Source organism: Bufo gargarizans, chromosome 1 (assembly GCF_014858855.1).
Source record: "Bufo gargarizans isolate SCDJY-AF-19 chromosome 1, ASM1485885v1, whole genome shotgun sequence".
Classification (NCBI taxonomy): domain Eukaryota; kingdom Metazoa; phylum Chordata; class Amphibia; order Anura; family Bufonidae; genus Bufo; species Bufo gargarizans.
This window is the reverse complement of record NC_058080.1, coordinates 534,062,737-534,088,414: the sequence shown is the minus strand read 5'-3', so window position 1 is coordinate 534,088,414 and position 25,678 is coordinate 534,062,737. Positions and strand designations below refer to the sequence as shown.

At 43.8% G+C, this 25,678-nt stretch overlaps 1 protein-coding gene across 3 annotated transcripts in view; it reads left to right on the top strand.

Annotated features, from left to right (window-relative positions):
• Positions 1–25,678, top strand: part of CIT (citron rho-interacting serine/threonine kinase) — a 153,399-nt gene that overhangs the window by 106,992 nt on the left and 20,729 nt on the right. For all 3 annotated transcript variants that reach the window (XM_044275410.1, XM_044275408.1, XM_044275411.1), the window contains exons 28-37: positions 2,387–2,491; positions 3,028–3,168; positions 3,247–3,354; positions 3,446–3,608; positions 4,390–4,554; positions 4,698–4,835; positions 4,959–5,139; positions 7,629–7,720; positions 9,419–9,523; positions 10,187–10,356. In XM_044275410.1, coding sequence (XP_044131345.1) covers positions 2,387–2,491; positions 3,028–3,168; positions 3,247–3,354; positions 3,446–3,608; positions 4,390–4,554; positions 4,698–4,835; positions 4,959–5,139; positions 7,629–7,720; positions 9,419–9,523; positions 10,187–10,356 — 1,368 coding nt within the window. The remainder of the gene's footprint in view (positions 1–2,386; positions 2,492–3,027; positions 3,169–3,246; positions 3,355–3,445; positions 3,609–4,389; positions 4,555–4,697; positions 4,836–4,958; positions 5,140–7,628; positions 7,721–9,418; positions 9,524–10,186; positions 10,357–25,678) is intronic.

Here is a 25,678-nt window from a genome sequence, read left to right as displayed (position 1 = left end):
TACAAAAGGGAACAAAAAATTTACATAAAAGAAAGGGGTATCTATATACATGCATATCTGATGGTCAGACATTAAGCAATGCTTTAAGCACATCTAATATCCAAGTTACAACAGTGTATATTAAAGAAGAAAAAATATACCCTTTCAGATGTGTCTCAACATACAGTAAACTGCCCCCACCCCACCCAGCGATGAGACGGGAACCATATATCAAGCATATTTGTCCCGTGTCTGAGCACAACAGGGACCAGAACCTACCCCTTAGATATGACCTTATCTCCTGCCTTTCCCGCAATGAAATTGTCACAACTCCTTCATCCCTGGTCACCGCCCATGATTGACACTCCATTTCCCAATCAGTTGCTCATGTAACCTCATCATCCACATTTATCTTCAAAGTTACTCCTCCCAACGCCTCCAAGGCGGACATATGCCAACTATGCCCTACCATTCCTGTAGGATTCCCACTTATCCCAGATCTTATTAAACCTAGCCAGACATTGCCTCTTAGTATATACTCCTTTTTCCAGGTGGAGGTTTTCATCCATTCTATTCAAGAATTCCACCTTAGAGGGTGGTTGTGGTCTAAGCCAGTATTTAGCTATTAATTTCCTGGCCTGGAAGAGCAGACTCTGCACTCCCAGGTGCAAATTCCTGTTTGTAATGTCCAATATTCCCATCACACACGTCCTTGGGCCAGGCAGAACCATAATATGATAAGCGTCTTTAATACAGGTTAACACGTCTGTCCAAAAACTCAGAAGTTCTGAACATTCCCAGAACATGTGCATCAGGGATGCCGGACTCTTCCCACATCTAGGGCAGGAAGTGTCTCTCCTAACCCCGATCTTGAACAAAAAGGATGGAGTCCGGTATACACGATGAACAAGAAATAGTTGGGACAAACGTTGGCCTTCACATACTGATAGCTGAGGCGTTAGTGCCAAAACGTCTTTTCATGTATCGTCTGATATATTCCCAACCTCTTCCTCCCATTTTTGTTCGACCACCAAGGAGTCCTGTTTCACAGATTTTGTAAATGAATTCCTGTATATAGACGATATCAGTCCACTTGAGGAGGCACACGTGATGATTTGTTGCAGCAATGGGACTGAAGTACACTTAAGCAACATATATTTTGCCTGTACCTGGACTGCATGCCTTAGCTGCAAAAATTGAAAGAAAGCTGTGTGAGGAAGGGCAAACTCATTCCTAAATTTTTCGAAGGATTTAAGTACACCTTCACTGTATAGCTGATACAAGAACATCACGCCCTTCCGCTCACATAGGGAAAACCCCTCTAAGCGAAGCAGTTCTGGTAACTAGGGATTTCTCCATTTTTTTTTAGTGACCCGGGTAAAGCCCCGCACAGACAGCAGGTCCCTACACTTATGCCATACCCTACATATCAAATTGGGTGTAGGGTTGTCTCGCCAATGTACCAGAGAGACCACTATTTTCTAAAAGGGATATGGGAGATTCACTTCCTATATTATGAGCGCAGCTGTACTGCCCCCCTGGGGCCATCCCCCAACCCCTCAAATGCTTGGAGGAAATAAAACATATCCATGGATTAGGAATAGAAAGACCCCCAGAATCCTTCCCTCTTTGTAAAGTATCAACCTAATCCTGGCCCTTTTTTTGCGCCAAATCAGGCTTCTAGATAACTTTTGTATTCTAAAAAAAAAATATCAGTTTTGGGATCTAAACAGGGGGAGTTATGTAAGACATACATAAGTTTTGGCATAATTATCATTTTAAGGATGTTACTTCTGCCAGTTTCAGACGTTGGGAGTTTACACCACGCACTGATCTTTTCAAATATGCTGTCTAGAAGTGGTTCCACATTATTTTTCACGTAATGTCGATATTTGACGAAACCACAATCCCCAGATACTTGAAGCTGTGAGCGACCTGCAGACAGGTGGTCTCAGGGGAGAGACTATCAGGGACCAGGTCCAGCAGAAGCAGGATGGACTTGTCCCAGTTAATACGAAGACCGGACCTATCCCCAAATTCCTGTATAAGGGACATTAGTGGACCCAGGGACTTTACCACATCCCTCACCCTATACAGTTTTTTTTTAAATGGCCACATAAGAAGGGGGCCACTTTTTGGCCCAGTGTTCAGAACCAAGAGGAAATCTAGTAGCTGTAACAAAAAGTCCCTTACATGTTCAACAATCTGGGCATATTGGCAATCGTGTAAATATTATCTACAATTTCATAATGCATTGTTTTTCCAAACCGTTCAATGTATTCTATTACACAATTCCATTCCAATATTAGTCATATAATATCAGGTGTACACAGCATTTCAATATAAAGGCATTTCTGAAGGCTGAGAGAATAAAAGCCTAATAATAGCTATCTCATCAATCACACAGCTTAATGATCTGGAGAAGAAGCATGCAATGCTCGAGATGAATGCACGCAGCTTGCAGCAGAAACTTGAGACTGAGCGTGAACTGAAGCAGCGACTCCTAGAAGAGGTAGGAGGCCTCTATTTGTTGCTTTCAAACCTTTTTCTAAAATTTCTGTAATAAATTGAAACTGTCAGCAGTTTCATACCCTAACCATGGACCGCCTAAAACAGAGACAGGCAATCGCATTACAGAGAACAATATTTTACTATGAAATGCTGCAGCATTTCAGTTTTCAAAGGAGCCAAGCATGAGGAGGTGTCTGCCGGATGGCTCCCCTCCAGTTTCTTTGCACTTGGGTACAGCCTTTTAGAGTAAAGCTTTACTTCATAATGAGGGAGCCAGTTGATGTTTTCTTGCTGCCTGTGGTTAGGGAATGAAACTGCTGACGGGTTCACTTAAAGAGAATATTTACACTGTGCAGAACGCATACACAGCGTACGCTTCCCAGGGCTTGCATTGATAGTCCATCCGGCTCTATGTACTTTACATCTTCTCAACACTAATGGTTTGTGTATGTATTATGCTGTAATATAATTATATGGCCCCTGTGAGGACGTAATTATGTTTTCAGACTACTAAAATGTTCTGTTTTATGGGAGCAGCAAGCTAAACTTCAGCAGCAAATGGACCTTCAAAAGAATCACATCTTTCGCCTGACTCAAGGACTTCAGGAGGCATTAGATCGAGCAGATTTGCTGAAAACAGAGAGAAGTGACTTAGAATATCAGCTGGAGAACATGCAGGTAAGTGTCTTCTGGCCCAGCTTGAAGGTATCTGATTGGTCAGTACAGGAAGGAGACATGTGGTATTTAATCTCTTAGGCTCTCTACTCTCATGAAAAAGTTAAAATGGAGGGGACCATTTCCCAACAAACTAAACTCATTGACTTCTTGCAAGCAAAAATGGATCAGCCATCTAAGAAGAAAAAGGTGAGAAATAAAATATTCTCATATATGAAGCATTTTTTATTTTTTGCAGAGTTTTAACAAAAATAGTTGCCTGTTTTGGGCTGTGTTGCAGGGTCTGTTTGGCAGGCGCAGGGATGACCCAAATCAGGCATCACAAATTCCTTTGCAGTACAATGAGTTAAAGGTAGCACTGGAGAAAGAGAAGGCGCGGTCAGCGGAACTTGAGGAAGTGCTTCAAAAAACAAGGATAGAACTGCGATCTGCCAGGGAAGAAGGTAAGACTGGTCAATCCTCATGGATTAGAAAGATTTGTGGCTTCCACGGTGTTTAGTGAAAGTCAACACAGCAGATAGTGGAAGCTTTTTTTTCGTTTTTGAAAATAGAAAATGAATTTAAAGTGTAACTGTCAATTTAAAAAAAAATCTAGTGTGTCACTGTGGCTTGTCAGAAGTTCTAGTTTTGAAACATCAGTTACTTTTTAAAGGGGTTTTCCAAGATTTTTCAAAAATTGCTACAAACCTTACCTTTTAAACGCCCAGCTTCTGCTGGTCCTGCAGCAATGGCAGAAAACATCATAGTTTTTATGACCACTGCAGCCAGTCTCTGACCTTAGCGGTCACGTATGCATGAATGGCACATGATTGCTGAGTCCAGTGATTGGCGGCAGCAGATGAACATCACGCCGGCAGTGAAGTGCCAGCAGGGACTGCAGTGGCGGGACACTGAAGACTTAGATTATTTTCTCTATTTTGTACAGCCCCCAGCTCTTTCCATTTTTAAAGAGGACCTTTCATGGGTCCAGACATTATAAACTAAGTATCAGGATACGTAGGGCATAGTGCAGGGATCTAACGTCACTTACTAGTTTTCCTGGGCGCTGCCTAGAAGACCCCTTTAATTACTGTAATAGTGTATATCAGCGTCCCTAATAGCTATAGAGGTTTACCTGTTGGTCACGGTGTCTACATATGTGTGACAAGTATATATTCTGCGAATTAATGTATTTTCATATTTGTGGATGGGATTTTTAGTACACCATTTTTGCTTATAATGCAGCTGCACATCTGAAAGTGGTTGATCATCCTCTTCCATCTACACCTGGTACAGCAAGGCAGCAGATAATAATGTCAGCATTGGTCAGGTCTCCAGAGCATCAACCAAATGCTGTCAGCTTGCTCGCTCCTCAGTCCAGTCGTAGAAAAGAATCCTCTGCTCCAGAAGGTGAGAATGTGTGTAGTAAATGTCCCCGTCACTTGCTCATGATGACCGCTCATTCTCCTATTTCTCAGCTGGAACTATCTTTGCTTTGGACTGAAAGAAATGTAGTATACTGTACTAATAATATAGTATTTTGGTTTCTGCAGAGTTTGGTCGTCGCCTTAAAGAACGAATGCATCATAATATTCCTCACCGATTCAACGTTGGTCTTACTATGCGAGCGGCTAAGTGTTCTGTATGCCTGGACACAGTGCACTTTGGGCGCCAAGGAGCTAAGTGTTTAGGTAAGAACATTTTTTGGATTTCATCTGACCATAACACATGCAACATTGTTAAGGGCTTGTAGACACACTTGTCACTTTACGGTCAGAATTGTTAACATGCATTTCTATTTGTTTTTCTATAAGAGTGTCAGGTCATGTGTCACCCAAAGTGTTCCTCCTGCCTCCCAGCTACATGTGGCCTCCCCGCAGAATATGCTACACACTTCACCGAAGCCTTCTGTAGAGAGAAGATGAATTCCCCAGGGATGCAAATGAAGGAGACAACTGGCTCTGTTCGCCTGGAAGGCTGGATGAAGATCCCAAGGTATGTCACTTCATATGCTGATTGTAATATATTTGAAAAAACAAAAACTGTTTTTGTCAATCTACTTCAGGAAATATATGCTATTATTCACTGGGGGATTCATCTAATGTGCTGTGGTTATTATATTGTGCTTAGCAGTTTTTGTAATTCCCATGGCACTGAATGGATAGAGCTGCAGACATTCACAACCTCCTCTCCAGGTTCTCCTCATAACTACCCAACCAAACACAGCTTAGGTCTAGGACAGCTCATAGAGTTATCACGGCTTTCAGTATCGCCTGTATGCAGATGACCCTCAAATTTACCTCTGTGACCCAAACGTCACCTCTCTGTTATCTAGAGTTCTAGTGTGTCTGTCAGTTATAGCCTCCTTCTCCTGCTTTCTGAAACTCAACATGGAGGAAGTTAACTTCATCATCTTTCCCCCATGTCACTCAGACTCCCCCCTCACCCCAACCAGACATATCAATCACAGTTAAGGACACTACACTTTCACCAGTCTCTCGAGTCCACTGCCTCAGTGGAACCATTGATCCCTCCCTGCCCTCCAAATTGCACATACAAGCCCTTACCACTTACTGCCCCCTTTAACTCACAAACCGTTTTAATATTTGTTCATTCCTCAATCCTGAGTCATCTAAAATGCATATGTATGCCCTCATATCTCCCACCTAAAGTACTGCAACATCCACGTCTGTGACCACTCTGGCTGCCTATTGCCCAGCAAGTTCAGTTCAAAATACTAACAATAAAACAAAGCTGTCCATCACATCCTTATATCTCTAACCTAATGTCCTGATTCATCCCCACAATGTCTGATAATCACAAGACGTCCTTCTCTGCTCTCCTCTTGTTTGCTCCTCACACTATCATGTCTAAGATTTTTTCCATGCATCTCCCTTACTCTGGAATTCGGTATACCGGGACATCAGACTTTCCCCCATCATCCAAACTTTCAACCTCAAAACTGTCTCCTTCCCCCTTTCTTTTGTAGACTGTAAGTCCTAGCTGGCAGCGTCCTCTCCCTGCATCTATTATGTGTTTATGGTGGAATTATCCCATTAATTAATTGTTTTACACCACACATTTTTATAGTACCAGTAGCGTGGGCTCCAGCAGGTTCACAGCCTCATTAGATGCCTTCACACATGGCAGGAAAATATGCCTGAAAATAGGCCACAAAAAGACTTCTCTCGTGTTATCCTATGGGATTGAAGAGTGGCAATCCCGGCCCTGTGTTCTGTGTGGATTTTCTAAATTCATATTCATTGTCTCCATTCATATCAATAGGGGATGTAATCCACACAGAAAGCCACAACAAAATCTACACTTTTGTAAAACTCCTCACCTGCGTATCTCCTGTCAGGTTTTTCCACGTGCGAAGGCACCCTTAGGAGCCCACCTGTTTTTCGTGTCTCAGGAGGAGTTGAGGCTTAGTGCAATGTGAAAATGCTATGAAAGGGGTTGTCCTACATCACCGTTTCCACTCCCATACCTCTTTCTGCTATGGTGTTTGGACTTTCGAAGACGGCTATTTATGTAAGCCCAGCCAACTAGGACTACTGCTAAGTCCCATTGAAACTCCAAGATAGGCCAACCCCTTTAATGCCTCATTCACACGTCATTGTTTAGTCAGATATTTCCATAAGTGATTGTGAGCCAATACCAGGATTGGAGCCTCCACAGACATCATAATGGAAAGATCTGCACCTGTTTAGAGCAACACCTGGTTTTGGCTCAAAGTCACTTATGGAAATCACTGGCCAAAACACTGACGTGTGAATGAGGCATAAGGGCTATGGTAAGCTGAAATGAATGCTGCATGGATGATTGTTTTTTTTTATTTTATTGTTTTTTTATATCTCTTACCGCCATATTAACAAGATATTCATGAAGATAAATGTTGATGGAGAACTTTAAAGGGGTTGTGCCAAGTTTATAAGTTATCCCTTATCCACCGGATAGGGGACAACTAGCTGATCACTGGGGTCCCCCACCGATCACCAGTATGAGGGTCCCGTCTGTTCTGATAGAGTGGCAGGTCGTGCATGTGCACTGCCATTCCATTGATCTTTTATTGGAGCTCCATAAATAGCCAACTACAGTACTCTGCTATCTCCGGCACTCCCATAAAGAATGAATGGTTTCGTGCATGACCTGCTGCTCCATCAGAAAAGAGGGAATAGGACCCCTGTTCTCGTTAACTTGGCACAACCCTTTTAAGTAGCCCTCTCATGGTTCTAATACTGATATAATATAGGTACAGATTTCTGTATGAACGTCTAGTCTGTTTGGTATACTGTCACAGGTCGGTTATACCTTTTGCACTGATTTTCCTATTGCCATTTATTTACTGAGATACAATGGTTTGGTTTTATTCTGATTTTCTGCTCAGTGATATATTGAATATTATGTGTATGTGCAGTTTCTTATGTTTGAGAAAGCTATTATTTTTTATCTTTTTTGCTGTGCATTTACATCCTGTTTAGAAACAACAAACGTGGGCAACAAGGCTGGGACAGAAAATACATTGTGCTGGAGGGATCGAAGATACAAATCTACGATAATGATGTAAAAGAAGGTATTCTTGCTTTCCCCCTTTTCTTTCTAGAAGAGCACTGAACTTTTGACCTTACACAATGTAAGTCACTAATTTTGTTATGCCAAGTGGCTGTGTCTTTGTACTTGGCATACAACTGGATAACTTAAGGCTGTATTATACAGCCCAATGTGGCAGACGATTGTCAGGAGGGAAGCATTCCCTCCCGGCAATCATCTGCTTGCTAGTGGAGGAGACCGCTGCTATTACATGCAGCGATCTCCTCCGCAGCATGGGGAGGAATGATTGCTAATGCCATCACTTGCCACATTCTGTCTAGTAATTAGCAAAATTATCGTTTGCAGACGGCAGATCGTGGTGTCTAATCACGATCTGCCACCAGCAAACGATAATTTTTTAACATGTCAAAAGATTAGTGTAACGGATCTCCTGGCACCCCGACTGGGTACCTCCGGCGACTGATGCTCCTAGTGCTTCCCGAGGACTCCAAGCACTCCACTTGACACCGTAAGCGCTGCAGACCCCACGAACCGCCGAAGCTTGGTTGAGGTCTCACCGTCTCCTACCCACCCTGGACCTACGACAAGGCTCCAGGCTCCAGTGGGTGAACCTCTCCTACATCCAGAGAGCAGGAACAGCTCTTACAAGAGCTAGTAGTTATGCCAGGGGAGTATAGGGAATCTTCAGCCTATAGCAATCCCCCAATGTCGATCAGTTACCCAGACACCAGCCTCAACATGGTAAAGGGTAAAACAGGAACTCTTTATTGAGGGCTACCTGCCCGTATTTATGCAGGTCCCCATCTGGTGGACACTCCCCTAGGGGACCAGATAGAAGACTGTGACATAGGTATGCAGCAATTCAGGATACACAGACCCAATACATCCCCACAATGCATCATGGTTTCCTCCTCTCTGCCCTGGAGACACCCGAGGAGCAATTAAATTATCTCTCAGGACAAAAGGAAATCGCCAATACACATGTGGGGACAACAGGACAGAAATCACCATTTAAACATACAATGTCACACCCTTAAAGTAAACACAGACATTTAACATATCCCCAGATAGCTCAAGTCTGAGTGCATATTATTAGGTGAATGGCACTCAGACTACACGAATACACTAAAATTAGCTATCTGGGTACCCTCACATAACATACAATAAAATTCCAAAGACAGATGGTCTGTCACAGACCTCAAAACCCCACATATCCCCATAATGTATACATCCATGGATAGCTCTGATCTGGGTGAACAACATATCCAAAAATCACCCAGATCCGAGCAGGGGTTCCCGAATTCCATGGAAGTCACATTTGGCCGGCTGCAAGCATGGCTTTCCTGCCCAAAACAGTTCCACAGATTTAAGCTGTGCGGCCGGCCTGTCTTCTCCTTCAAAGTTAGTATGGGCCATAATCTTGGGGCAAGAGGCTTGCAACCCGGCCCCTCCAAAACCCAGTGGCGAGGTTGGTTTCGCCACAATTAGAATTCCCCGATGATTGAGTGTTTTGCACGTTCATTAGGCAATCTGCAGCAGTATTACACTGCAAGATGATCGCTAACGAGCATTCATATGAACACTCGTTAGTGATTATCTGCCCCAAAATCGGGCAGTGTAATACAGGCTTTAGTTTTGTGTCCTACTTTACATTCACTACTGATATTTTTACGTTTTTTAGCTTTCTAATTTACATGAACCCTTGGCTTGTTGTCCACAGGGGGCCAGCGACCTATGGATGAATTTGAACTTTGTCTTCCTGATGGTGATGTAACGGTTCATGGAGCTGTGGGATCCACAGAACTTGTAAATACTGCAAAGTCGGGTGAGAAACCAAAATCTAACTGCAGACAACTGTTCTGTTTGCTTATTTTATTAGCTCTAGGTTTCTAAGGGCTGTATTACACTCGCCAATTTTGCGGCCGATGCTCGCTAATGAGGGTTCACATGAACGCTTGTTAGCGATCATTGTGTAGTGTAATACTGCCCCCAATTGCCTGATGAATGAGCAAATGCTTGTTCATTGGGCAATTCAGATTTTTAAGCATGCTTTAAAATCAGTGCTTGCCGGCAGCAGATGATGTTGTCTGATAGCGATCTTTCGCCAGCAAACCACTAGACAGCATGGGAACGAGTAATGGCATAGCAATTGCTCCTCCCCATGCGGTGGAGGAGATCACTGCATGTAATGGCAGAGGTCTCCTCCGCTAGCTGGCAAGCGATTACCAGGAGGGAACACTTGCATTGTAAATCATTATAATGTAGTGAGTTCGTGTCACAGGAGCAGCAGGAAATACTGCTCTCACATGGAGCGTGTTTTCTGTACTGAATATGCTCATGTGAAACTGGCATAAGGGTAGTACTGTATTTCAAGAAATGTCTCTAGCCTTGAATGAATTGGATATCCTTTTGTAGAATAAATAGCATGTTGCTATGTAATATCTAGTCATATTCCAGCCCACAGAGTTTAACAATTGTTCTGTGATAGATGTGCCGTACGTGATGAAGGTGGAGTCTCACCCACACACTACTTGCTGGCCAGGACGCACTCTTTACTTGTTAGCACCTAGTTTTCCAGATAAGCAGCGCTGGGTCAATGCCATGGAGTCCGTGGTTGCTGGTGGGAGAGTGTCCAGAGAGAAAGCAGAAGCTGATGCTGTAAGTAGCGAATGAAAAAAACAAACGGTGGTTTCTTAAAATCTGTAACCCTGCTTTTTGATGTTTGTTTATTGCTATAACCTCTTTGATGTTACCTGTTGGCTTTCATGTCATGTTTATAAGCCGTATTTCTGTCATTTCATCAACCAGATGAAACCTAGCTATGGATCTGCCCCGACTTTAAAGAGATTATACAAAATACTGACAAATATTGTAGTTGGGGAGATTACAGCCTACTCGCAGAGGAATTCATACTAATGTGTTTTCCGTCTCTTTAAATTAAACGTGCTCTCTGCCTAATAGGACGGTTAAGAAAAAAATAACTAAATTTTATTAAAGGCGCTTGTTTAAAATACAGCTGACCCCTCTCATTATATTTCAAGATAGACAGATGGGAATTGAACTCACTAGAGGCAAGTATGAAACTGCGGACAAATTGTCACTATTTTCAGGATACCCCAGTAACGGTTGAGAAATTCCTTCGCCTCCTGATGCCCCGGACCCCTGCTGAGTAATGGCAGCTTAACCATGGTCAGGAATAAAAATAAAAAAAACAGACACGGTCCGCTGCCACCTCTCATTCATGTGGGATCTAACTTTGGACATATTGAACGTTACTGTGAAAATCCATGGATAGTGACAATTTGTCCGCAGTTTCATTGGGGGACATTGAACTCTACTGAGTTTCATTAAACTCTATTGAGTTCAATTCCCATCTGCCTATCTTGAAATATAATGAAAGGGGTCAGCTGTATTTAAAACAAGCACCGTTAATTAAAAAAAAATATTTTTTCTTAACCGTCCTATTAGACAGTGAGCAAGTTGGGGAGATTACAGCCAATGAGGCAACATGGACTTAGCAGCCAGTCTGCCTCCACTACTCAATGGTGCACCTAAAAAGAGAATTACAGCTAAACTGAGGGCAGATAAGGGGCTTTATAACTCTACGGACTGCTGAATTTAACACATTTTCTATAACAGTACATTTAGGCATACCTCTTTAAAATACTCAAAATGGAGGCAAAAGTATAATTTCTGACACACACACACACACACACACACACACATGTAATAGATATATATATATATATATATATATATATATATATATACACACATGACCGCATGGCTTTTACAGTATTTTGTGGTCTGCAGAAAACGGATCCGCAAAATTTACGGATGACGTCCGTGTGCATTCCGTTTTTTACAGAACAGCTGGCCCCTGATAGAAGAGTACTATCCTTGTCCGTTATACGGACAATAATAGGACATGTTCTATCTTTGAACGGAAATACGGAAACGGAAGACATACGGAGTACCTTACGTCTTTTTTGCGTATCCATTGAAATAAATTGTTCCGTATATGGACCGTATATGGAACGCAAAAAACTGAATGTAAACGGAAAAAAAAAACGTTTGTGTGCATGAGACCTTAGGCTGGTTTTACACAAGCGAGTTCAACGCGTTGAACTTGCAGCATGTCTGCGGAAGCTCCTGTACTGACCTCCCTAGCACTGATTTATGATGCTATGTAACCCTTACCGTTCTGGAATGTATTGTATAATACTGACATAATGCTGTCAGGACTCCAAGTCCCCTTTCACACGGGCAAGTTTTCGGCGCGGGTGCAATGCATAAGGTGAACGCATTGCACCCACACTGTATCCGGACCCATTCATTTCTATGGAGCTGTGCACATGAGCGGTGAATTTCACGCATCACTTGTGCGTTGCGTAAAAATCGCAGCATGTTCTATATTGTGCGTTTTTCACTCAACGCAGGCCCCATAGAAGATAATGGGGCTGCGTGAAAATCGCAAGCAAGTGCGGATGCGGTGCGATTTTCACGCATGGTTTCTAGTGACGATCGGGACCCGATCATTATTATTTTCCCTTATAACATGGTTATAAGTGAAAATAATATCATTCTTAAAACAGAATGCTAAGTAAATTTGGTGATGGAGGGGTTAAAAAATAAATAATTAAACTCACCTCATCCACTTGTTCGCGCTGCCCGGCTCGTCGTCTTTCTTCTTTTTTGATTACCTGGGAGGAAAAGGACTTTTGGTGACGTCACTGCGCTCATCACATGGTCCATCACCATGGTGATGGACCATGTGACCAAAGGTCCTCTTCCTCCCAGGTCATCAAAGAAGAAGAAGGAAGACGAGCCGGGCAGCGCGAACAAGTGGATGAGGTGAGTTTAATTATTGATTTTTATTTTTAACCCCTCCATCCCTAATTTACTTAGCATTCTGAATTAAGAATGCTATTATTTTCCCTTATAACCATGTTATAAGGGAAAATATAAAAATCTACAGAACACCTAACCTGAACTTCAGTGAAGAAGTCCAGGTTTGGGTCTGGGTACCACATTCAGTTTTTCTCGTGTGGAAAAAAAACTGAAGAACGCAATCGCATACAAAACTCACCCCACTCGCAGGCAAAATCGCACGATTTTCCCGCGACGCACCCGCATCCTATCTGGCCCTCACACGCGATGCCCTGTGTGAAAGAGGCCTAAGGGTTACAATGCATCATAAAGCATTCCTATCAGTGCTAGGGAGGTCAGTACGGCGGAGCTTCCACAGAAGTAATATTCACTGACCAGAAACAAACTTTGGCCAAGAAACAGGTTATCAGTGGGGTTAGTGTGGGAAGAGTGGTATTTTAGCCCCTGTTTAATTACCAGGCAGTTGTGGGGGAAGACAGTGTAATGTCCACATCTAACCTTGTACTAAAATACATCCTACATGGCTCTGAACATACAGTCACAAGCGTGCGTCATCAGGGGTATTTTTTTTAGCAACAGTAACTGCTGCAGTAACATTAAGGCTAGGTCTACACGACGACATTTGTCGTGCGACAGATAGGGCGCAACATTTTTTGCGCGACATTTTGTTGCACTATTTTCGCGCGACAATTTTTATAATGGCAGTCTATGGTGTCGCACTGCAACATGCGACATGCTGCAACTGCGACGCAACAGTCGCAGAAAAATCCATCTCGATAGGATGCAGTGCGACACCATAGACTGCCATTATAAAATTTGTCGGGCGACATTAGTGCAACAAAATGTCGCGCGACAAATCGTCGTGGTGTAGACCTAGCCTAACACGACTGTTTCTACACGTGAGGGACGCCCATTATATCCAGCCGTAAGGCCCTGCTAAGAAATAGACCCCAATTGGAGGATCACACGTCACCAGCTGCAGGCCCATCCACATTGCAGAGCTAAGGGACTGGACTGTTAAGGATCCCAGGTAAGTATGGAAATCACTAGGCGGTTAAAGATAGTCACCCAATAGCAGTTCTCTGGAAGTTACCAAATGAGAGTGGTCACAATATCCACACTCATAAACATGGTGACGCAATAGGCAGCATCGTGGTACAGGCAGGGAAAAGATACAATAATGTGTGGTCACTGAGCGGTGTAAAACCCCATAAAGCTGATAAGGGGTTAACACTGATGTAGTCATCTTGCCAGCACTTATAGTTAAGAGAACACTAAGAGGACATGATAACATAGTTGTAAACAAAGATTCACTTAGATGTTATTAAAGGGAGCACTCAATGCGTCTCATTCTTCTTGTCATAGATACAGTATATAACTGAGCTGAAAGCTTAGGATTGGTGCATGGCTTCAATGTACATTAGCTAGGTACACATATTGGGCCTGCTGCTCACTAGACAATTATTCGGGCACCTGGCTGACACAAATTGAAGTCATGCAGCAGTTCAGTGATAGCTGCTCAGTGCAAATGGGTAATAAGCATGAGAAGAAATTGGTGACTTGAGCTCAAATGCTGAGTATGTTTCAGAATTTTTAATTTATTTCCAACCATTAAAGTTGCATATTTAAGTCTTACTGGGTGTGACCTAAAAAATGTTTCTGCCTTTTTTTTTAAATCAGATAATCTTTTATTATCAAATCTTTTTCCCGTTTTCATCATCAAATGACAGTCAAATCAAATCAAATATTCGGTCATCAAAAGACAGCATGTACAAAAGACAAGAGTACAAAATATTACATATGCACATTTTACATAATATACTTCCTATGACCATATGACATCGTAGGAATATACACATTAGATCCAGATCTTTATTCATCTAATTGTTTTCTCCCTCAACAAACATCCTTATAAACAGCCCCCCCCCCCCACCCCTCCCAAACATTCCAAGAGCAGGCCATCATTGCAATAAGAGCATAACTACCTCCAGATTCTACGTCTCCTCATTCTATCGGCACCAGTTCGATTGGACTCAAAAAACAATACAGGCTATGAGCCCCAAGTAAGTAGACTCCCACACAGACATAGCACTCAGTCCACATTCACATATCACACAGCAGACGCCAACAGTCATACACCACACAGTCCACCAAACACCAGGATGTACACAGTCACTTCCCCAGATCAGCCTTACCGGGCAATCAAAGCACTCCTCGTCAATGCTAGCCAAGGACTACAGCATCCCGATCTATCTATCCAGCTACCCCAAATAGCCTCAAATTTAGACAAGCATTTTCTTTTCTGGTACACACCCCTCTCAAGACGCACTACCACATTCATTCTAGCAACATACTCCGGTACTGCCGGGGGTATCCCCTGTATCCATTTTGCTGCAACAGTCTTCCTCGCCTGATAGAGCATCCTTTCTATTCCCGTAGCTACTGTAGACTGCAAATTGTCCTCTGGCAGTATACCCAGAATACATATTCTTGGATCCATTTTAAATTTAGTACTATGTACCTTGTTAATAAGATGTAGTATTGCTCTCCAATAAGAGGTCAATGAAGGGCATGACCATAACATATGCAGAAGATCAGCTCCGACGCTGCCACATTTCGGACAATTGGGACTATCCCTGCAACCCACTTTATGCAGAAATACCGGAGTCCTATATACCCTGTGCACTAGATACAGCTGGGAGAGACGTGCCGCCTCACTAAGAGATAGATCAGGAGTAAGCGCCACTATCTCTGACCATTGCGCATCTGTAAGCCCACCCAAATCTTTCTCCCATTGCTGCCTACATTTTAACGGATATCCCTTAAGAAAATCTTCTAGCAAGGCTTGATACATCACGGAGATTGCCCCTTTCACCGAACCAGCAGCCACCACCGTGTTTAGCGCATGAGTGGATGTGAACACTATTGGGGCCACTTTAGCCTGAGCGTCTAGTGCATGCCTGAGCTGAAGATATCTATAGAACTGCGAGGAAGGAAGCCCAAACTCCGAGCACAACTGTTGATATTGCTTCAATACCCCACCTGAGAAGATATGACCCAAATTCCATACTCCCTTGTTATTCCACCCAGAGAACCCAGTTAGACCTTCCAACTCTGGCAGTGCTGGGTTCCTCCAAATAGGCGAGATATTGACATATCCCTCTAATCCCAAGATATGTTTGGTCTTACACCAGACTTTCCTCATGAGCACTAGTATTGGGATACGCCCCACATCTTCCTTTACCCTACCTTCAATGGCCGTCAATGGGGGAGATCTATTCGATGCCCACTCCATCAATCGTCCACTCCTCATACCTGGGCTACCCCCCACTCCCCACCCCTTAAAATGCTGCAGTTGGGCCGATAGAAAATAGAGTAAAGGGTTGGGCAGAGCAAGTCCCCCTGCATCTTTGTTCCTCTGTAACGTCTCATACTTTATCCTCCCCCTATTACTTTTCCACAGAAAAAAACGAAACAGTCGTAAAATTTTGTGAAAGTAATGCACGGGAATCCAAACAGGGGAGTTGTGCAGGACATAAAGCAATTGCGGCATAAGGATCATTTTCAACAAATTTCCCCTTCCTATCATCGACAGAGGCAGTTTATGCCACACTGTGATCTTATGTTTGAATTTCTCCAACAAGGGTAGGAGGTTACTAGTAATATAATCTGCAGGGTTCATGGACACTATTACCCCAAGATACTTAAAGGATTGCACCACCTTAAGACCGGAGAAGACAGCAGAACGTGACGGTACTTGAGAGGATACTGGAAGAATAACTGACTTATCCCAGTTTACTAGTAATCCAGACTGGTCGCCAAACTGAGACACCACAGATATTACTGCATCCATATACTTTTCCAGATCGTTCACATATATCAATGTATCATCCGCATATAACGATACCCGCTCCTCCATTGAGCCCCGCAATAACCCACCAACAGAAGAAGTAGAACGCAGGATACATGCTAAGGGTTCAATGGCTATCGCAAACAATAACGGAGACAGCGGACAGCCCTGTCTTGTCCCCCTCTCCAAAGCAATAGTTGACGATAAATGCCCGTTAACTCGCACTCTAGCCCTGGGTTCACAGTACAAAAGTTTAACCCACTTCATAAAATCCAACCCGAAGCCCATTTTAGCCATGACCGCCCACAAGTAGTCCCACTCAACACTGTCAAAAGCCTTGGCAGCATCCAGAGAGACCACCGCGGCCCTGTTATCCGACACATCCCTACCCTCTAACTGGAGGTTCAGGAATAGCCTCCTAAGATTTAAAGCCGTAGACTTACCAGGCATAAAACCGGACTGATCATCATGAATAATGGTGTGAATAACTCTATTCAATCGGTTAGCTAGAATTTTTGCCAGGAGTTTGACATCAACTGTCAGGAGAGAAATGGGCCTATACGAATCTACCAAAGCTGGATCCTTACCCGGTTTGGGTATTACTACAACTATAGCCTCTCTCATGGAGGAAGGCAAAATACCTCTACCAAAAGCATGCTTAAATACTGCAAGCAGGTGCGGAAGTAGCAGTTCTCCATGTTTTTTATAGAATTCCCCAGGGAGACCATCCCCACCCGGTGCTTTCTCATTAGGCAAGGACTTTAGTGCCTCTCCCAATTCCTCTAACGTAATATCCTCCTCAAGGATCGCCCTATTCTCCTCAGACAGGACAGGCATGTCAATTCCCTCCAAATATCCAGACCTACAAGAATCAGTGGCGACCAGCCTGGACCTATAAACCTCCTTAAAATGTACATAGAATTCTTCCAGAATGTTCTCATTCCCCACCACCATTTGTCCATTCCCTCCCCTAAGTGAAGTGATGGAAGAAGGACCCTGCTGAGCCCTAGAAATCACAGCTAACAAATGACCTGCACTTTCACCTTCAGCGAAATACCTTTGGGTCGTAAACAACCGTTTATCCTCCGCTCTAGCCTGTATATGCTCCTTCAGAAGATTCTGGGCTTCCTTCCATCGCAGCTCCCCAGCAACCGTGGGCTGTGCAACATAATCAGCCTCTAAATGCGTAACCCGATCTGAGAGTTCCTTGTCCAGAGCACGACTTTTAGATTTTTTAATGCTGATATGTTTAATGTAAAGCCCCCTCACATATGCCTTCATAGCATCCCACACCACATCCAGAGACGTCGAGCCCACATTAATAGACAAAAAATCAGCCAAAGCCCCGGATATCACAGTACCAGTATCCACTATTGACAACCAGAACGGGTTCAGGCGCCAAATAGGTCTAATAACATGTGTCTGGGGACCTACTTCCAGAGTCAGCAATAGTGGAGAATGGTCAGATATGCTACGAGGTAGATACAAAATCTTCTTTGTCAGGGCCACTAAAGATAAGGATCCAATAGCCAAGTCTATTCTGGACAAGGAACCATGTGTGGTGGAATAACAAGAAAATTGACGTTGCGTAGGATACAAAGTTCTCCATATATCACATAGATCCACCTCTGACAACAAACGCGCCAGAGAAGTAGAAGCAGCGGGGCATGTTCCCAGCCCATTATGGAACTTATCCAAGGAGCCATTAAGATACATATTAAAATCCCCCATGGCCAGCAGCGGAATGGATGGGAACCTAGACTTGAAGGAGATAATTAGTTTCATAACTTCAGCTGAATATGGGGGGGGAACATACACCGCCGCCAAAACAATCCTGAAATGAAAAATACTACAACTCAGACACACAAACCTCCCACCATCATCAATACATGAGTCATACACAGTAAATGGTATAGATCTATGAACCAGGATGGTAACCCCCCTAGCATGTGTGGAGTGAGTAGAATGGTATTCATAACCTACCCACGCTCTGTGCGCCAAGTGCGTCTTATCCACATTTAAATGGGTCTCAGACAAACAAACAATAGCTGGTTGTACATCTCTCAGGGCATGAAATATTGCTGCACGCTTAGAGGCTTGTGACATGCCCCGCACATTCCAGGCTACTATGTTAACAGAAGACATCACGAACATATAGAATCAGATACAAGAACCAGTGTCGATAGATCCATACAAACCTCCCCCCTGAGGTAAATGCAAAAATAGAGCCTGCTCCCAGATTCCCACCCTCCCCCCCAACATTCGTAAACCTATTGTAAGTCATAAATCTGATGTATAGGGGTACACCATACACACACAAAGTGAACCTAACTGCCGCAATTAGTGGTATATGCACAAGAACACTGAAGCGTAGTACCCTATCACTTAGTGGCGCAGCAGCCTGGATAACTATAAGAACAAACCACTCAACCTCCTACCCTGCCCTATAAATACCTAAGCAGAATAGAAAAGAAACAACCGATTTTAAGGCAGTATATATAGCCGCCCTATCATATACGGAAACAACAGAGCGCTATACATGTATAGCTGGCAATAAAAACCATCAGTAAGTAAACATTATAAAAGAAAAAGTTCTATCAATAATATCACCAAGTCCTCAGGTATTGTTGCCACGCCGATCCTTCTCATGACTGTCCAGCCATTGACACGCTTCAGCCGGATCCTCAAACATGTGCGTGGACCCATGAGCCACAACCCGAAGTTTAGCCGGGTATAACATGGAGTAAGGCCATTGTAAAAGCCTCAGACGCCTCTTTACGTCCAAAAATTTCGCCCTCCTTTTCTGAATTTCTGCAGAAAAATCCGGAAACATCAGGATTCTACTACCAGCAATCTGGATGTCAGGAGTATCTCTGGCAGCTCTAAGAATGGCATCACGGTCTCTGTAATGGAGAACTTTAATCAGGAGAGGTCTTGGAGGCGCCCCCGGAGGTGGAGGCCGAAACGGCACCCTGTGGGCCCGCTCTATTGCAAACAGTGGGGATAGCTTTTCTTTGCCAACAGTGTCCACCAACCACTTTTCCATATACGAAACTGGATCCGAACCTTCGGTGCGTTCCGGTATCCCAATAAAGCGCACATTATTGCGCCTCAGACGATTTTCCATATCATCAGACTTGGCTATCAGCAATGACACATTATGAATAACTCGCTGCAAGTCTCTCTTTACAGGTGGCAACTGATCCTCCATATCGCTGACGCGACCCTCGAGTTCTCCCACTCTCTCCTTAAATTGCCGCATATCCTGGCGGATTAATAAAACTTCCTCCTTGAGGCCTCCCATATTAGTATTCAGGGATGTGAGAGCTGCGCTGCACTGCGCTACCATTTTATAAACGTCCGCAATGGTAGGTTCAGGGACAGGCTCCGTCTCCGGTAGTAATGCTGGGCCCTCTCTCTGCTTTACAATCGAGGCGTAAGTAATTGCCTGCTGAGGCTCCGCTCCCCTCACCTCATCAGACACTGCAGTCTCAGGCTCCGGATCAGTAGCCGCGGCGGCCGGGGTGCGGGCGAACCTCCCCAGCTTTACCGCCACATCAGTGAGCTTCGCAGCTTGCGCGGCGCCATCTTGTTTGGACGGAGTGTCCGTGCCGCCGTCTTTACCCTCCTTTTCCCTCTGCTTCTGCCGGGTCATGATAGCACCAGGATATACCCCAGCATCCAGGGAGGCTTCAGTGTGCAGTCGGCTGTCTCTGGAGTTAGGCAGGAGGTGAGCAGACATGAAAATCAGGATTCTTTTCCAGGAGCTCTACGCCATGCGTCTTCCTACATCGGCAGTCAGGCCACGCCCCCGTTTCTGCCTTTAAAAAATAACTTTAAAGGGGTTGTCCGGGTTGCGCTACGATACCGCACAGCAGCCACTTCCGGGATTACTTGCCGTACATTGGGCATGTGATCCCAGCCTGGGGTTAGAACCCGCAGCGCACAAGTGAGTCCGAATATCTTGCCACAACGCTAGTCAGAGATTCAGACTTGCGTATGTGCTGCAGGTTCTAATGACAGGCTAGGATCACGTGTCCAAAGTAAGGCATGTGATTCCAGAAGTGGCTTCTGCGCGGGATCGCAGAGTAATCCGGATAACCCCTTTTAATAAGTTTGTGAAAACATAAAAATTCAAAAACAACCTTTTTCCCATTTATCATATTAAAAGAAAACCAGACAAAAAAAAAAACTTTCTCGCACATATTCATTGGGGGACACAGAGACCATGGGTATAGCTATGTCCTCTAGGAGGCGTTGACACTAGATAAAGATGTTAGCTCCTCCCCTGGCAACTATACCCCCTCCAGCCTGGAGAGAGAGCTTCAGTTTTTTTCTAGTGTCAATAGGAGGCAAGACCTCCCTGCTCTGCAGGGATCTCCTGAAGATTTTTTTATTTGTATTTTTTCGACAGATGTCTTCCTCACTATTATTCGGAACAGGAGGTCTGCATCTCCAGTATCTATTCTGGGACCTGCAGGTCCTTCTGAGGCTTCTCTGAAGCTAAGACGCCCCCCTCACTTTGGGTTTTTTCTCCCTCCCTTCTACTTTAAGGGTTGGACCTTTGTTAGCCCTTGTTCCCTTGATGGGTCAGGTGTTGGCGCTTCCGTCTTGGGCAGCCTTCCAAGTTCCCTGGTGCCTTGGGAATCATTATCGACGTTGTCAGTGCTCTACTTATTAGCAGCCTCCAGTCCCTTTGGCGTACGGACCCTCATCGCTGGAGATTGGTGGCCCCCAAAGGGTGATTGCACGTTGGATTCAGTCTGGTAGTGCTACAGCTTACCACGCTTGGAGCAGAGTTCCACCCTTAGGTGTCACGGCTCATTCCCCAAAAGTGATGGGCGTTTTCTCGGGCTAGGAGAAATCGCGCTTTGGCTGCAGAGTAATGTAAGGTGGTTCCAATCCTCCTTGCACATGTTCGCAAGCGGTTGCCAGGTGCATACTTATGCATCGATGGTCGCTGCGTTGGCCGCGGGTCTGCAGGCGGCAGTTCTTAGTTGACTACACGGGCTTGCTTCATGGGTCTGTGGTTTTCCCCTCCCTGTTGGACTGCTCTCGGACGTCCCATGGTCTCTGTGTCCCCCAATGAATATGTGCGAGAAAACGAGATTTTTTTTATAACTTACCAGTAAAATCTCTTTCTTGCTTTTCATTGGGGGACACAGCACCCACCCAGTATTGTTGTTCGGCCATAGTTGTTGCTGTTGCTGGTTAGAACCTGGTTCGGTTCTTGACATTGTTGCTGTTCCACATTGTTTTGTTGGTTTACTTGCTTCTCCTACTGCTTCTCACAAACTGCAGCTCTCTCCATGCTGGAGGGGGTATAGCTGCCAGGGGAGGAGCTAACAGCTTTATCTAGTGTCAACGCCTCCTAGAGGTCATAGCTATACCCATGGTCTCTGTGTCCCCCAATGAAGAGAGAGAAAGAGATTTTACTGGTAAGTTATACAAAAATCTCGTTATTTGTATTCACCCAAAATTCCTCTAAAATCTACATACAGTTGCACCGACTGGAAAATAAAAAAGTTATGGGTCATAGAATTTGGCGACACAAAGCACATTTTCTGTTTTGAACCAGGTTTTAATTTATAAATTTACAGCTGTATCACTACTCTGTATTGGCCATTGAGGGGGAGATGGCTAAACCCTGGAGAGTAAATGCTATTCTACATACTAAATATGCAGCCTTACCTGCCCAGATAAAACATAGCGTGTTATCACGTAACACAATAGCTGCATGGAAGGCAGTCCGAAAACTCTATGGTCTCCCATTTCTCATATCTAAAACAATGGCGATCTGGAAACACCCGTAATTCCAGGCAACCTCTATTAATAAACAGTTTCAGATTTGGCCAGAGAAGGGTATAGATGCGGTCAGACACATCTGGAACCAAACAGAGCGGAGATTTTACACTTTTCAGGAAATGCAAAACCTATATCAATTGCCTAAAGAGCATTTCCTAGCATACTATCAACTGATGGCATTTATACGCCCCAGAACGAAAGATCTATTGTCAGAGTTTTCCCCTAATCCCTTTGGGCCTTTCCTGGGCTCTCCTAGAACAAAAAAAATTCTGGCGACAATATATGGCTCTCTGAGGGAATTGAGCTCCAGGAAGTGAGATGTTTCCTTGTTCAAGGCATTGCTTAACCCCTTTGGGACACAGCCTTATTTCACCTTAAGGACCAGGCCATTTTTTGCAAATCTGACCAGTGTCACTTTAAGTGGTGATAACTTTAAAACGCTTTGACTTATCCAGCCCATTCTGAGACTGTTTTTTCGTCACATATTGTACTCCATGACACTGGTAAAATGAAGACAATTTTATTTTATTTTTTATAAAAAAAATACCAAATTTACCAAAAATTTGTAAAAAAAAATTGCAAATTTCCAAGTTTCAATTTCTCTACTTCTATAATACATAGTAATACCTCTAAAAATAGTTACATAATAGAAACCACCCAAAAATGACCCTATTCTATAAACTACACCCCTCAAGGTATTCAAAACTGATTTTACAAACTTTGTTAACTTTTTAGGTGTTCCACAAGAATTAATGGAAAATAGAGATACAATTTCAAAATTTAACTTTTTTGGCAGATTTTCCATTTTAATAATTTTTTTCCAGTTACAAAGCAAGAATTAACAGCCAAACCAAACTCAATATTTATGGCCCTGATTCTGTAGTTTACAGAAACACCCCATATGTGGTCATAAGCCGCTGTACGGGCACACGGCAGGGAGCAGAAGGAAAGGAATGCCATACGGTTTTTGGAAGGCAGGTTTTGCTGGACTGTTTTTTTTGACACCATGTCCCATTTGAAGCCCCCCTGATGCACCCCTAGAGTAGAAACTCCATAAAAGTGACCCCATCTAAGAAACTACCACCCCTCAAAGTATTCAAAACTGATTTTACAAACGTCGTTAACCCTTTAGGTGTTCCACAAGAGTTATTGGCAAATGGAGATTAAATTTCAGAATTTCAATTTTTTGGCAAATTTTACATTTTAATCCATTTTATTCTGGTAACAAAGCAAGGGTTAACAGCCAAACAAAACTCAATATATATGGCCCTGATTCTGTAGTTTACAGAAACACCCCATATGTGGTCGTAAACTGCTGTACGGGCACGCGGCAGGGCGCAGAAGGAAAGGAACGCCATACGGTTTTTGGAAGGCAGATTTTGCTGGTCTGTTTTTTTTGACACCATGTCCCATTTGAAGCCCCCCTGATGGATCCCTAGAGTAGAAACTCCAAAAAATTGACCCCATTTTAGAAACTACGGGATAAGGTGGACGATATGATTTTTGGTTGCTCTATATTACACTTTTTGTGAGGCAAGGTAACAAGAAATAGCTGTTTTGGCACCGTTTTTATTTTTTGTTATTTACAACATTCATCTGACAGGTTCAATCATGTGGTATTTTTATAGACCAGGTTGTCACGGATGCGGCGATACCTAATATGTATACTTTTTATTTATTTATGTAAGTTTAACACAATGATTTCTTTTTTTAAACCCAAAAAAATCATGTTTTAGTGTTTCCATAGTCTGAGAGCCATAATTTTTTCAGTTTTTGGGCGATTACCTTGGGTAGAGTATAATTTTTGCGGGGTGAGATGACTGTTTTATTGGCACTATTTTGGGGTGCATGTCAATTTTTGATCGCTTGCTATTTCACTTTTTGTGATGTAAGGTGACAAAAAAAATGCTTTTTTTACACCGTTTTTATTTATATTTTTTTACGGTATTCACCTGAGGATTTAGGTCATGTGATATTTTTATAGAGCAAGTTATTATGGACGCTGTGATACCTAATATGTATACTTTTTTTTATTTATTCATGTAAGTTTTACACAATAATATAATTTTTTAAACAAAAAAAAAAAAATCATGTTTTTAGTGTCTCCATATTCTGAGAGCCATAGTTTTTTCAGTTTTGGGGCGATTATCTTAGGTAGGGTCTCATTTTTTGCGTGATGAGATGACGGTTGGATTGGCACTATTTTGGGGTGCATATGACATTTTGATCGCTTGCTATTACACTTTTTGTGATGTAAGGTGAAATTATTTTTTTTATTTAGCACAGTTTTTTTTTTTTTACGGTGTTCATCTGAGGGGTTAGGTCATGTGATATGTTTATAGAGCCGGACGATACGGACGCGGCGAAAATGACGGTTTTGTTTATTTTGGGGGGGGGGGGGACTTTATTTTTTGTCCCACTTTGGGACTTGAACTTTTGTGGGTCTAATTCCTTTACAATGCATTCCAATACTTCTGTATTGGAATGCATTGGCTGTATGAGTAATACACTGTGTATAGGGCTGCAGTAAACGAATATTTTTGTAATCGAGTATTCTATCGATTATATTTCTCGATTCATCGAGTAATCTAATAAGAAAAAGCTACTTAAAATAACGTACGTAATTAGGTATGTATAAAGTTATTGGTTTGAAGGGGTTAATAACTTTATACATGCCTAATGCCAAGGTGCTTCCATTAACCCCTCCAAACCAATAACTTTATACATGCCCATTGGGTTTGGAGGGGTTAATGGAAGCACCTTGGCATTAGGCATGTATAAAGTTATTGGTTTGAAGAGGTTAATGAAAGCACCTTGGAGGTGCCTTCATTAACCCCTCTCTAAACCAATAACTTTATACATGCCAAGGTGGTGCCTGCAGCCTTCATTAACCACCCTCTCTCCATCTGCCTCCTCCCAGCCTCTGATCTGCCTGCCCCCAGCCTCTGATCTGCCTCCCCCCAGCCTCTGATCTGCCTCCCCCCAGCCTCTGATCTGCCTCCCCCCAGCCTCTGATCTGCCTCCCCCCAGCCTCTGATCTGCCTCCCCCCAGCCTCTGATCTGCCTCCCCCCAGCCTCTGATCTGCCTCCCTCCCAGCCTCTGATCTGCCTCCCCCCAGCCTCTGATCTGCCTCCCCCCAGCCTCTGATCTGCCTCCCTCCCAGCCTCTGATCTGCCTCCCCCCAGCCTCTGATCTGCCTCCCCCCCAGCCTCTGATCTGCCTCCCCCCAGCCTCTGATCTGCCTCCCCCCCAGCCTCTGATCTGCCTCCCCCCCAGCCTCTGATCTGCCTCCCCCCCAGCCTCTGATCTGCCTCCCCCCCAGCCTCTGATCTGCCTCCCCCCCAGCCTCTGATCTGCCTCCCCCCCAGCCTCTGATCTGCCTCCCCCCCAGCCTCTGATCTGCCTCCCCCCCAGCCTCTGATCTGCCTCCCCCC